Raw genomic sequence first — 12,651 nt, 5'->3', positions numbered from 1 at the left:
AAACCTTGAGTATCCTATAACTTACTCCTGAATCATCTCTCGTCATTACAACTCACAGGATTTTTCTTTTTTTTAAGTTATTTTTGGCTGTTCTGGGTCCTTGTTGCTGCTTGGGCTTTCTACAATTGTGGCGAGTAGGGGCTACACTCTAGCTGGGGTGTGTGGGCTTCTCACTGCAGCTTCTCTCGTTGTGGAGCACGGACTCTAGGTTGCAGCTCCCAGGCTCCAGAGCACAGGTTCAATAGTTGTGGTGCATGGGCTTTGCTCCGCGGCATGTGGGATCATCCTGCATCAGGGATCGAACCCATGTCTCCCACATTGGCAGGTGGATTCTTAACCACTGAACCCCAGGGAAGCCTAACTCACAGGATTTTAAACTCTCTCATCTGTTACGTACTGATGAAGCTCTCAAATTTCGCCCGGGCTGGGTAAGACAGTCGGCTCAGTACCACAGAGCAGGGCTCGTCTCTCCAATCTCTAGTTGCGTTGTTTCCTTTCACACAGCCCACTGTGGTTGTCAGGGGAGATCCACAGCAGTGCTTTGTGTGTATCAGCATGGGAGTTTCCTACGACAGATTGCCGCCCTTGCAAGCTGCCTAGGCGTATCTGTTCCTTACCACCACTCACAGGTGACCTGAAGGAGCAGATAGTGCTTTCCCAGAGGTAAGGAGGTAGTGGCAGGAGCAAGCAGTGTCTCCACTCAGGAACATTTTTTGGGAGCAAGCAGACTTGCAGGGGTCTACAGAATCAGCAGGACTGTGTCACAAGGGCTATCTGTTTGTCTGGGTGTCCCCTGGGACTCCAAGAGGAGTCAAGCTCTAGTCCTTCCCCGTGGCAGCCCTTCCCCAGGTCCAGGACCAGTGAAGCTGAAAGACCCCTATCTCTCATGGTCGCCTCCTGTCATCGGCATCACCGTGATTCTTGAAAAAAAGGACCTTCCTGCATCCTCTCAGGTGAGATCAAAATTTTACCTCCAAATAGGATTAAGCTGAATAAGATCTTTGCAATTTGATAGAAGGGGTGAGAGCCATGAGCATTGAATTCAATACCCACTTCCAGCTGGGCTTTAAAAGGTAGCTTTTTTTTTTTTTTTTAATGTATATTTGTGCCGGGTCTCAGTTGTGGCATGTGGGATCTTTGATTTTCTTTGTGACACGTGGGGTTTTTAGTTGCAGCATGCAAACTCTTAGTTGCGGTGTGTGGGGTTTGGCTCTCCGACCAGGAATCGAACTCGGGCCCCCTGTATTGGGAACACGGAATCTTCACCAAGGGACCAGTTCCTTGGACCACCAGGGAAGTCCCTCGCTGGACTTTAAAGATGACATAATCCTCTACAAATTCACTACAGTGGGATTCAGTGAAGGTCAATGAATTATTAAACTGACTTCAGTTATAGAATATTAGCAATTTCATCAGAGCTACTTGGACTTACGATACTGTATTAGCTTCATATTGCTGCTTTAGCAAATTACCACTACTTAGTATAAAACAACAAATTTATGGTCAGTTCTGGAGGTCAGAAATTTGAAATCAGTTTCATTGGGCCAAAGTCAAGGTTGGTAGGGCTCATTATTTATGGAGTCTTCAGGGGGAAATCTGTTTTCTTGCCTTTTTCCAACTTCTAGAAACTACCTATGTTTCTTGGTTCCTTATGGTCTTTTTCTCCATCTTCAAAGCCAGTGGCACAGCATCTTCTAATGTCTCTGTTCCTGTCATCACATCATCTTCATTCTCTTACAAGGATCCTTGTAATAACACTGGGCTCACCGGACAGTCTGCCATCTTATTATCCTTAATCACATCAGTGAAGTCCCTTTAGTTGTGGAAGGTAAATCCTTGAGGTTTTGAAGATTCAGTCATGGACATCTTTGGGGACCATTATTCTATCTGCTGCAGGTATGGAGCCACATGACATTTTTGAGGCAAACTATCTGAGAATGGAAACATGATCCAGTCCAGACTACACTGTTGATTCTAGAGCAGGAATTTGCAAACCTTTTCCATAAAAGGCCAGATAGTAAGTACTTCAGGCTTTTTAGGCCAGAGAGTCTCACAACTTCATTGTCAAAGCAGGTATAGAAAATACAGAAGCATGGTTGTGTTGCAAAAACTTTATTTATAAAAACAGCAGGCCTAATTTGGCCCTTGTGCCATACCCCTAACTCTAGGTTCCAATAAAACAAAAGGATTCTGTTCAACCCATTAACACTAAAGCCAAGTATGCAGAAAACTTTAGACGTTTTAATGAAGGAAAATGAAAAGCTAGCCCAAGTGGAATTGTTCACAGATTGGAACTAATAGACGCATCAGCCCAGCAGATGTTTATGGAACCAGGAGGCATCTTTATGATGCCAGAATGTAAACCCTGACACACCAGATCACAGTGACCTGCTGCTGGGTGCCAGCTAACGAAGGAGCCAGCAGTCAAGGGTGTTAGCACCAAGCACCAGGGGTACAACCAGAAAATACCTGGACAGTCTTTATAGATGGATACCAATAAGATTGTTCCCCAAACAGGAACAAGTGGCTGTGGACTTGAGCAACAAATAAATGTTCCAAAGACTGCTGCTCTGGTGGAACTGGACATCCACAGGACAAGTGGATCTGAAATCAGCAGTCATCAGGCAGAATGGCCAGATGGCTGTCATGGCAAGGACCAAGGTGACTGTCCATTCAGGACACTACCAGTGGGTCAACCAAAGGCTTGACTGTTAGAGTTGAGGAAAGGAAAACTAGTCTTCATTCAGTGAGAACCAAAGTACTCTTGAAAGAAATACTGTATACTCTTTTCTTTGTTTCCCCTTTTTTTCTACTTCTTTCCTAGGCAGTTGCTTTCTATACTGAAACAGTTAAATTCTATAGCATAACGAATTACTTGCATACAAAGTAAAAAGGAATACTGCGAAAATGGTGTGTTCCTACAACCCGGTTCTTTCCTGCATTTTTACAACTTTGTCTAGTCTTCAAACACTATGAAACCTTTCCAAAAGCCAGTTTAGTATCTAATCTGTGGAAAACATAAATCCACATTGATAGCTGAATATGGTTTTTGCTAACTAAATCTAAATTCTAGCAGTTTAGGGATCATCAGTGTTTGTGTAATATCGTTTGCCAATTTTTAAAGTCCACCAGTGTGCATCAACCCTGTTGCTATATTTTTATAAAGATTTTTTTGAAAATCTTTATAATTTTTTGATCCCCCCCCCCAAAAAAAAGTGAGGACCTACTATATTCCAGCCACTGGAGATACAAAACAGTAAGAAATTGTTTTCAAGAGGCTCACAGCTTAGTAGAGAAATGCAAACAGAAAATTATCTAACAAAATAATAAGTTCAGTAAAAGCAAATTAAGTGTGCTGGGGAGCATTATTTAGTTGTAAACAACAGCCCCCCAACTCGTTAACTTAAGCAGAAAGGAAGTTTTCAAATGATGGTACGTAGCTCACTGACCCCCTGGGAGGGTAAGAAGCCACTTTGCATCTTCGAAGCCAGGAACGACGCTCGCTACTGGCAGCATCACTGCGCCCGGCTGCCGTCCCCAGCACCGCTACCCCTGGATGACGACAGCGACTGTCACTTTGCGAGGAGAGACTCCCCTGCCCTGTGTCTCCAGCACCTAAGTCAACGTCTGGCACAGGTGTATCAGATTAGTGCAGCCTCGTCACAGGGCCGCACCCTGGGCTCCCACCCAGAATCTTAAGTTGGAGGAGCCCATGGAGAACTGGCTTTCAGATGCAGAGCTGCCCCACAGATTGAAAATCCACTGCAGTGCTGAAGCTAGCCTGGGGGTTGAGTGGAGAGGGAATCAGGGAAGGCTCTCAGGAGATGACTTCTTACTGAGTCTTAGTGAGTTAGAGGTAATCATAGGACTCCAAGCAGAGGGGATAGAAAAGGAAAAGGCTAGAGTCAATAATTGTGTGTGTGTGTGTGTGTGCGCGTGCGTGTGTGTGTTGGGGGGGCGGGGGAGGGGCGAATTTTTAATGTCACTAGAGCTTAACACAGAGAAGGCAGTGGCACCCCACTCCAGTACTCTTGCCTGGAAAATCCCATGGATGGAGGAGCCTGGAAGGCTGCAGTCCATGGGGTCGCTGAGGGTCAGACACGACTGAGCGACTTCACTTTCACTTTTCACTTTCATGCATTGGAGAAGGAAATGGCAACCCACTCCAGTGTTCTTGCCTGGAGAATCCCAGGGATGGGGGAGCCTGGTAGGCTGCCATCTATGGGGTCGCACAGAGTTGGACACGACTGAAGCGACTTGGCGGCAGCAGCAGAGCTTAACATGAGATTGGATTGGATGTTAGCTTTGTTATTCCATACTAGGGGATTTTAACTTTATTCTGATTGCTATTGAATGAAGGGTTTAAGCAGAGGAGTAACCTGGTAAGTTTTTCATAATAGATCACTCTGGTAGCTGTGGGTGGGTATACCTGAGGAAAACAGTCCTGGAGGCAAGGATGCCTATGCCCTTAGCCCAGGATGGCAGCGAGGAGAATCTGAACCATGGCAAGAGCAACAGGGGTGCAACTGGAAGGACTTGGTGGCTGACTGATCAGGAAAGAAAACCTGAGGATGCTACACAGGTTTTCATTTTGTAGGGCCGAGTGGACAGTGATGTCACCACTGGAGTTAGAAAGCACAGAGGAAGTAGAGGCTCTGCCAGAGTAGGGTGATTTGCCTGTTAGATGCCTGAAGGATATCCAGGCGATAATGCCAGAGGCAGTGGAATATATGAATCTCAACACTGGAGCACAAGAGGCTAGAAATGAGAATCATATGCGTAGAAGTTGAAACCACAGAGTGTATGAAGTCAATTACAGAGAAAATAGAGGAACTGGGGGAGGCGGGTCAAGGACAAAAACGGACTTAATGCTTCAAGGACAAGCGAAAAAGAGGACTTCAGGAGGCAAGTAGGAAAGAGCGGTCATGGTAAGTGGGTCCAGAGTGTGGACTGGGTTACGGAATCCTAGGCTAACAGAAGATTTGGAGGGGAGGAGTCGTCACCAAAGGTTTGGATCCAGGCTGCTCCGGTTCCCACCACCTTCACTGAGTCTGAGTCAGTGAAAAAAGACCGCTTCCCCTCTCTTGTATATGCATCCACAGGAGAAGGTCGATGAAAAACCCTCTCCCGTTATAGGAGAAAAAGGAATCATTAGATCAAATCAGGAGTTTGGTTTCTGGCCCTGCCTCTGCCATAAACAAGTTTTGATTGTGGATCTCATATAACCACGCTCAGTCTGGTACTTAGCTGAAGAACGAGAGACTTGGACTGCATTATCTCCAAGGTTCTACCCATTTGGTTAGGCAAGAGACTGAAATCATAGGTTAACAGAACAACATAAAGAATCATTAAATAGGCATTGGAGAAAGGGCCAAAGAGAAGCCAGTACCAGAGAGCTAGCAAATGCAAAAGCAGACATGACCCGTAGTACCGTGGGAACAAAAAGGCAGAGGTTGGAGGCTCTGAAACTGAAACCCAGACTTCCCAGAAGGGGGCGCTGCTCGCCGGGTGCTGTCATGACCACCCCGGTTTTATGAGTATTAGAAAAACTGCCGCTGTGGGGAAACGAGCATTGCTAGAGTGATGCTGATGGGAACAGCAAATAGTAGTAAACAAGTCTCTTCTTAATCCTGCCTCACAGTTTTCCAAGTCCCTTATTTAGGAAGTGTAAGTCTGAGCATCTCAGTCAACAAATGGCTACATTGATGAATGAATAAAAATCTTCCAAAATTGCATCGCTGAAATGGAGGTAAGGAATATGTTGAACCCAAAATAATGTGACACAAAAAAGCCTGGAAGAAGGGTCATGTGTCAAGGCTCCCAGTGACTGCTGAAGCCTGGAGATCTCAACTGCTGTGCAAGCTGGCTCTCACACAGGATTGTGGTCTGAAGTCCCACCAACCATGTTTGGAACCTCTTGGTGGAGTATTTAACTCAAATTGTTTCAGGGTAACGCCCCCAGGTGGCAGGCAAACAGGTTCACAGTTCCTCTTAAGAGAGCTCAGATTCAATTGAGGCCTCAAAGCATGTCCACGGGTAAAATGCTAACACAATATTGCAAATCAACTATACTTCAGTTTTTTAAAAAATGCTAAGGAGATCGAGCAGTTCAAGGTGAACGTTCACAAGGCATCCCAGAAGATAAAGCACTGTGCACAAGAACAGCAGACACCACCATATGGAAACCTCAATAGTAGCCAGGGAAATATACACTTAAAAACCTCAAGGAGATACCAGTTCACACTCAGCAGGTTGGGGGGAGAAAGGTTTTAAATTGGCATTACCTACTATACGCATTTAAACCTATGCATACCTCCCATTGCTACACGGTCTGCCTAACTCTTACACGAGTCTTAGGAGTTGTGTACCAGAATGCTCACAGCAGTACTGTTCATAACAGGAAAAATAACAAACCCTGGAAATCACCCCACTGCTGATCAACCTAAATTGGATAAACTGAGGCCTGTTTCACATACTGCTGTACTCCAGAGCAGTGAGAATGAAGCAGCCTCATTACGTGCTTGGACATGGATGAATCTCAAATATAATATTGGACAAAAGAAGCAAGAATACATGCAGTGTGAGTCAGGCCATTCACATTAAGGTTTTTTTAAAGATATATGTTTAAGGAAAATGGTAAGACCAAAATGAAAAACAAAGGAATAATTATCACAAAATTCAGATGGTGGTTTCTCTGGAGAAGGGTGGGTGGGTAACAAGGAGGAATGATCAAAGTGGAGTCATCACGGGGTTTCTGATGTTGCTGGTAATACTGATTTTTTTTTTTTTTAATCTTGGTAAGGATGTAGGTGCTCACTTACGATCCTCCTTTAAAACATACATTTAGCACACACTTTTATATGATATGCTTCACAAAAAATAAGAAATGATCTAAATAGTCCTCTAACCCACAAGACTTGCCCTCAGAACGTTGTACTGTTCGTATTTTCAATGCCAGCTTCTTGGGCCATAAAATAAAAGGGGCCAGGGTTTTTCAGCAGTTCTTCAGGGCTGTCATACTCTACAATCTTCCCACTGTCTAGGACCATTACCCTGAAACAGAAAAGAAAGTCTTAGAAAGCAGCGTCTCAAACCTTGGCATTTTTTAAGAATAACCAGGACTTACTAAAGTCGTGGTATTGTTACCAAAGTGGTTGCCCCAGAATCATACCCCTGCCCCTCCCTTGAATGGAAACCAATTGCTCTTATCTAAGTTTCAGGAGGACACTGCAAAGAGAAAAACAAGAACTGGTTGGAACCAACTAGACCTAAGGTGGTGAAAGATTTGATTTCCAGTAGACCTTGGGTCTCATGATGTGCTCACTGTAATATATTATTGTTGTTGCTCAGTTGCTAAGTCATGTCCAACTCTTTGGAAGCCGATGGACTGACTGCAGCAGGCCAGGCTTCCTCCTCCTTCACTGTCTCCTGGAGTTTGCTCAGATTCGTGCCCACTGAGTTGGTAATGCTATCTAACCATCTCCTCCTCTGCTGCCCACTTCTTTTGCCCTCAGTCTTTCCCAGCAAGTTGGCTGTTTGCATCAGGTGGCCAAAGTATTGGAGCTTCAGCATCAGTTCTTCCAATGAATATTCAGGGTTGAGTTCCTTTACTGGCCGACTGGTTTGAATTAGCATATGCTAAATGATATACCTACAAGCACCTGAGAAGGACAGTTGCTATGACAACCAGAAAAGCCCAGAAAGGACTGAAAAGGCGGGTTGCATGAGTTTGGCTCCAAACCACAACCTTGGTCTCAGATACGTCATGAATATTCCTCCCACTCTTTCCAATTCTTTCCCTTTCTACCTCAACTATCCTATGTACTTGGTATCTTCTTTGGGGTTGAGAAAGTTGATTTGCCAACTAATTTCCACTTCTCCATTCTTTGGCCATCGAATAAAGCTTATGCTGTTTCAGCCTTAGCATCACTTTTGTTATTGACTGGGAATCTGAGCAGAGAAAGAACCTCCTTGGCTGAGACGAGGAGTCTGTGGACTAGGACACGAGCACAGGTTAAGGTGGCCAATTCGGAGGAGCCTGGTGGGCTGCAGTCCATGGGGTCGCTAAGAGTCGGACACGACTGAAGCGACTAAGCAGCAGCTGCATGTTTATTCATCGCAGGCTACAGAGGAGCGAGGGTGAACCACAGCCATCGGCATCGGCACAGAGGGGTTCTATGTGGAATACGGAACAAAACAGTATAGGAATAGATGCAGTATGTCTATTCACGTAAGCTTTTTTCTTTTTTAAGGATACACATTGTTTAAGGATCAGTTCAGTCGCTCAGTCGTGTCCGACTCTTTGCGACTCCATGAACTGCAGCACGCCAGGCCTCCCTGTCCATCACCAACACATTGATTTAAAAAGGGAGTCTATTGTAATTTCAAGATTACTAACTTTCAGTCGTCAGAGATAGAAGGAATGGAAAGATTCTGTTTACCAGGGAGCAGCTGAGACCCTATATAGTCCAAAAGGTCTCCGGATCAACATCTGCCACTCCTGGCTTGGGCCTCCACTGCCCAGACTTGGCTAATAGTTACACACAGTTTCCCGTTTTACCTTCAAGACAGTTCCCTTAACCCGTCGGCCTGATGTATAATTTTGGGCAAATTACTTGAAATCTCTCAGCCTCTATTTCTTCACAGTAAAATGCTGGTGGTTAAGCCTTCTGTAAAGATATCTCACAACTGATGCTATCACTGTTGACCAAGGGTTAAGCCAGGCTATGAGGCTGTCTCCTTACTCACTTGTCACTGTCCATGATGGTGTGCAACCGGTGGGCGATGGTGATGGTTGTGCAGTGGGAGAACTCAGTTTGGATGGTCGTCTGGATGAGCTGATCTGTCTCTAGATCCACCGCAGCAGTGGCCTCGTCCATGATCAGAATCTTGGATTTCCGAAGCAGAGCCCTGGCCAGGCACAGTAGCTGCCTTTGCCCTATGCTGCAGCAATGGAGGAAACCAAGCATTAGCCCCTAAGGACCAAGGAGTGACCAGGCTTGAGGGTCTGAGAGGGTACATTTCACGTTCCAGATCAGACTTTCAAAACCCATATACCTCTATTCTGTTAGAATGCCTTACCCTCTTCCGCTAGCTGTTCACTGTTGCCAAGGGCAGTGTTTTCCAAACCTTTAATTAGAAGACTCACCACAGGTACTTAATTAAAAAATTCATACTTCTGGTCCCTATTCTGAGAATGGGGAGGAGCCCAGGAATATGTATTTTTTAACTTTTTGTTGGACTATAGTTGCTTACAATGTTGTACTAGTTTCTGCTACACAGCATGGTGAATCAGCTAGACATATACATATATCCCCTCTGCCTTGGATTTCCTTCCCATTTAGGTCCTCACAAACCTGTGAGGACTGTACAGTTCCCTGTGCTGTACAGCAGTTCTCATTAGCTATTTTATATACGGAGAAGGCAGTGGCACCCCACTCCAGTACTCTTGCCTGGAAAATCCCATGGACGGAGGAGCCTGGTAGGCTGCAGTCCATGGTGTCGCGAAGAGTCGGACACGACTGAGCGACTTCACTTTCACTTTTCACTTTCATGCATTGGAGAAGGAAATGGCAACCCACTCCAGTATTCTTGCCTGGAGAATCCCAGGAGCAGCGGAGGCTGGTGGGCTGCCATCTATGGGGTCGCAGAGAGTCGGACACAACTGAAACGACGCAGCAGCAGTATATATATATGTCAATCCCGATCTCCAAATTTATGCCACCGCCTCTTCTCCCCTCATATCCATATGTCCATCTTCTACATCTGTCTCTATTTCTGCTTTGCAAATAAGTTCATCTGTCTTATTTTTCTAGCTTCCACATATAAGTGATAGGTTTTGTGCTGACTTCATTCTGTATGACAGTCTCTGGGTCCATCCATGTCTCTGCAAATTGCATGATTTTGAGAACATGTATTTTGAATACACCCCAAGAGACTTTCATGTTTAACAAGTTTGGAAAACACTAGCCCAGGACTAGTACCTTGCATTTAGCTACAGTACACCAGCAACAATTTCAAAATAAGACGGCTGCCACCAAGCTTGCTTCAGCAGTATTTGACCCGACATCATTACTATAGGATGACACCACACAAGAATGCCCCAGTGGCATTTCTTAGTGCTCTTAGTAAATCCATTCCTTATTTTAATGTGTAATTCTAGCCTCAAGTCTAATTTGTTTGGGGCCTTCTGCCTTGATTAGAGACCATTGCTAATGAACATCTAATGAACATGATGATGTCTTGGTGTGAGATGCAGTGTATGTGGAATTCGAATATGCCTGTAAGATGCAAATGGCTTTAATTTGCTAAAAGCCAGTAATGAAAACTGGACCTCTTACTTACATAAAGAAGCTTTGGGAAATGATGTGGAGGAAATATTCAGGAATTTGCTAATTGTTCTTTCCTGCCGTGGCCATTAGGGAACATATTAAACAGAGGGTGGCCAGACTAAAGTTCTGTAATTCCCTGCAAGAAAATTTCTGCAGGAGATGAGAAGTCACCCAAGATGAACTTCCAGTTTTTCTATGTAAGAACACAGATACTGCAAAACTGTTTACTTAACTTCCTGCCTGGTTCACTTGGACTTCATAGTAACAGGCTGCTGCTGAGGCATCAGTTTGGCTTTTAGCTGTGGACAGCTTGATCTCCAAGCTGACTGATCTCTAGTTTCTGATCAAAGGATTTTAAGTTTCAACACCTGCTCCCCCAGATCTGAAATTAAGGCACTGGTCATGCCACGTGTCTCAGCATGGTCCAAGAAGGGTGTGACTCCGGTCTTGGGCCCCATCAGATCCTGCCAGATCGGCCCCCATGGCCCTGCACACCTCAGGCATTTATTGTGCAGAATTTACTTGTCTAATGTCTGTCTTCTCCATCGCACGGAAGTTCTAGGAGGGCATGGGTATGTCTATGGCATTTTCCTCTGTCTTTCCAGTAGGTGCTCAATATATATTTGTTGACTGAATGTTTGAACAGCATTTTTAATAGGCCTGAAGACCTACCTCAGTTCTGCTAGTTCCCAGATCTGTGGCTGAAGGAGAACAAACAAAGGGTGTTCTCCACCAGGGCTCGTAGGCATTCCTGGGGCTGCACACTGGGATCAGCAGCGGCCCTGGTTCCACTGGTATAGGGTACAGCCTGGGCACAGGACTTTGCCTAGTGATGCTAGCGTGCCGCCTACTGAGAACTCAACCTGCTCGTCATTGCTTCCCCTGCTCTAGTGTGCACACAAATCACCCAGGGCTCCTGCTACAGGGGAGATTCCAGATAGTAGGTCCAGAGTCTGAAATTCTGCATTTACAACAAGCTCCCAAGTGAGGCCAGAGCGGCAGGTCCATTAACTCAGCTTCTGAGCCTTCCCTTCTCTTTTGAGCTTCAGCTGCTAATGGTCTAAGCCCTGCTCACCGTGCAGGGACTGCAGGAAGACCCACCCTTGAGCTGCTGGCTCTGGCTGAGAACTGACCACGAGTTTGTAGAAGGGAAAAACAGGTTGTCATAGGAGAAATGCCAGGTCAGCTTGTTAGCCAACAGGAACTGTGAAGTGTCAACAGGTATAGAAATGCTTTGAAACAGTAAAGAATTATGAAGCCAAGAGAATCTTGGTGTTGGGTTATGGTGTTACGAGGACCCTGCAGACTCCACGTCTCCATCATCCAGGTGCCCCTTAGACCAGGGCTTCTGGGCATCCTTTAGAACTCACACCTCCAGCAGTGCCTCACACCACTTACATCAGACTCTGGGGCTGGACCAGGCATCGGGGATTGTTTTCAGCCTGAGTGCACCTGAGAACCCGCACAAGGGCGGGATCTGCAAACTCACATTTGTAATGTCTCATGAGGGTTTGTTTATTAACAAAGGTTTTCAAGCACATACACTTCTGTTTTAATCTTCACAACAGGTTCCTTTTGTGCACTAGGAATTAGACCTGGAGAGTGAAAATTCTTTGCCAGATGCCACCAAGCACGAGCAACAGAAGGAGTGGTCCCCTTGCCGCCTCCACAGCCTGTGGGAGCAGTGGGTTATGAAACCTTACCTCAGGTTGTCACCACCCTCTGTCACTTCGTAGGACAACCCAGCTTGCAGGCCAGCCACAAAGGATTTGAGGTGAGAGAGCTCCAAGGCCTTCCAAATCTCCTCATCCGAGTAGTTGTTGAAGGGGTCCAGATTCATCCTCAGGCTCCCAGAGAACAGGATGGGGTCCTGCAAGTCGAGGGACCAGGCAGTTACTGGGGCCAGTGTCAGAAAAAGAACCAGGTCATTGTGGCCAAGAAAGCAGGCAGGACTGGTCTGAGATGGAAAGCTGGTTAGTGGTCAAGGTTCTGCACGATTTCCCTGATGACAGCTTTGAGCTAAACACAGCATTAAGGGGAGTCCTTGGGGGATATCCCTGGTGGTCCACTGGCTAAGACTACGATCCCAATGCAGGGAGGCCTGGGTTTGATTCCTGGTCAGGGAACTAGATCCCCATGCTGCAACGAAGATCGAAGATCAAAAATCTTGAGTGCTGCAGCTAAGACCTGGTACAGCCGAATAAATAAAATATTTTTTGAAAATTAGTGGAGTCCTTGGTTTTGTTTTCATTCTAAAATTCATTTATAGATCTCCAAGTTTGCCTCAGCATCTCTTAAAAAGATGAGAGAAATATCCCAC

General features: G+C 45.6%; 1 protein-coding gene across 3 annotated transcripts in view; it reads right to left on the bottom strand.

Moving 5' to 3' along the window:
• Window positions 1-6,579: 6,579 nt before the first annotated feature.
• Window positions 6,580-12,651, bottom strand: part of ABCC2 (ATP binding cassette subfamily C member 2) — a 70,253-nt gene continuing 64,181 nt past the window's right edge. For all 3 annotated transcript variants that reach the window (XM_086377197.1, XM_086377195.1, XM_086377196.1), the window contains 3 exons: window positions 12,035-12,201; window positions 8,749-8,943; window positions 6,580-7,053 (listed from right to left, as the gene is read on the bottom strand). In XM_086377197.1, coding sequence (XP_086233323.1) covers window positions 6,924-7,053; window positions 8,749-8,943; window positions 12,035-12,201 — 492 coding nt within the window. In that variant the 3' untranslated portion in view covers window positions 6,580-6,923. The remainder of the gene's footprint in view (window positions 7,054-8,748; window positions 8,944-12,034; window positions 12,202-12,651) is intronic.

This window comes from Bos grunniens, chromosome 26 (assembly GCF_055505025.1).
Source record: "Bos grunniens cultivar Pamir isolate PY7600 chromosome 26, Bosgru_T2T1.0, whole genome shotgun sequence".
Taxonomy (NCBI): domain Eukaryota; kingdom Metazoa; phylum Chordata; class Mammalia; order Artiodactyla; family Bovidae; genus Bos; species Bos grunniens.
The sequence above is the reverse complement of the archived record's forward strand: the minus strand, read 5'-3'. Positions and strand labels throughout refer to the sequence as shown.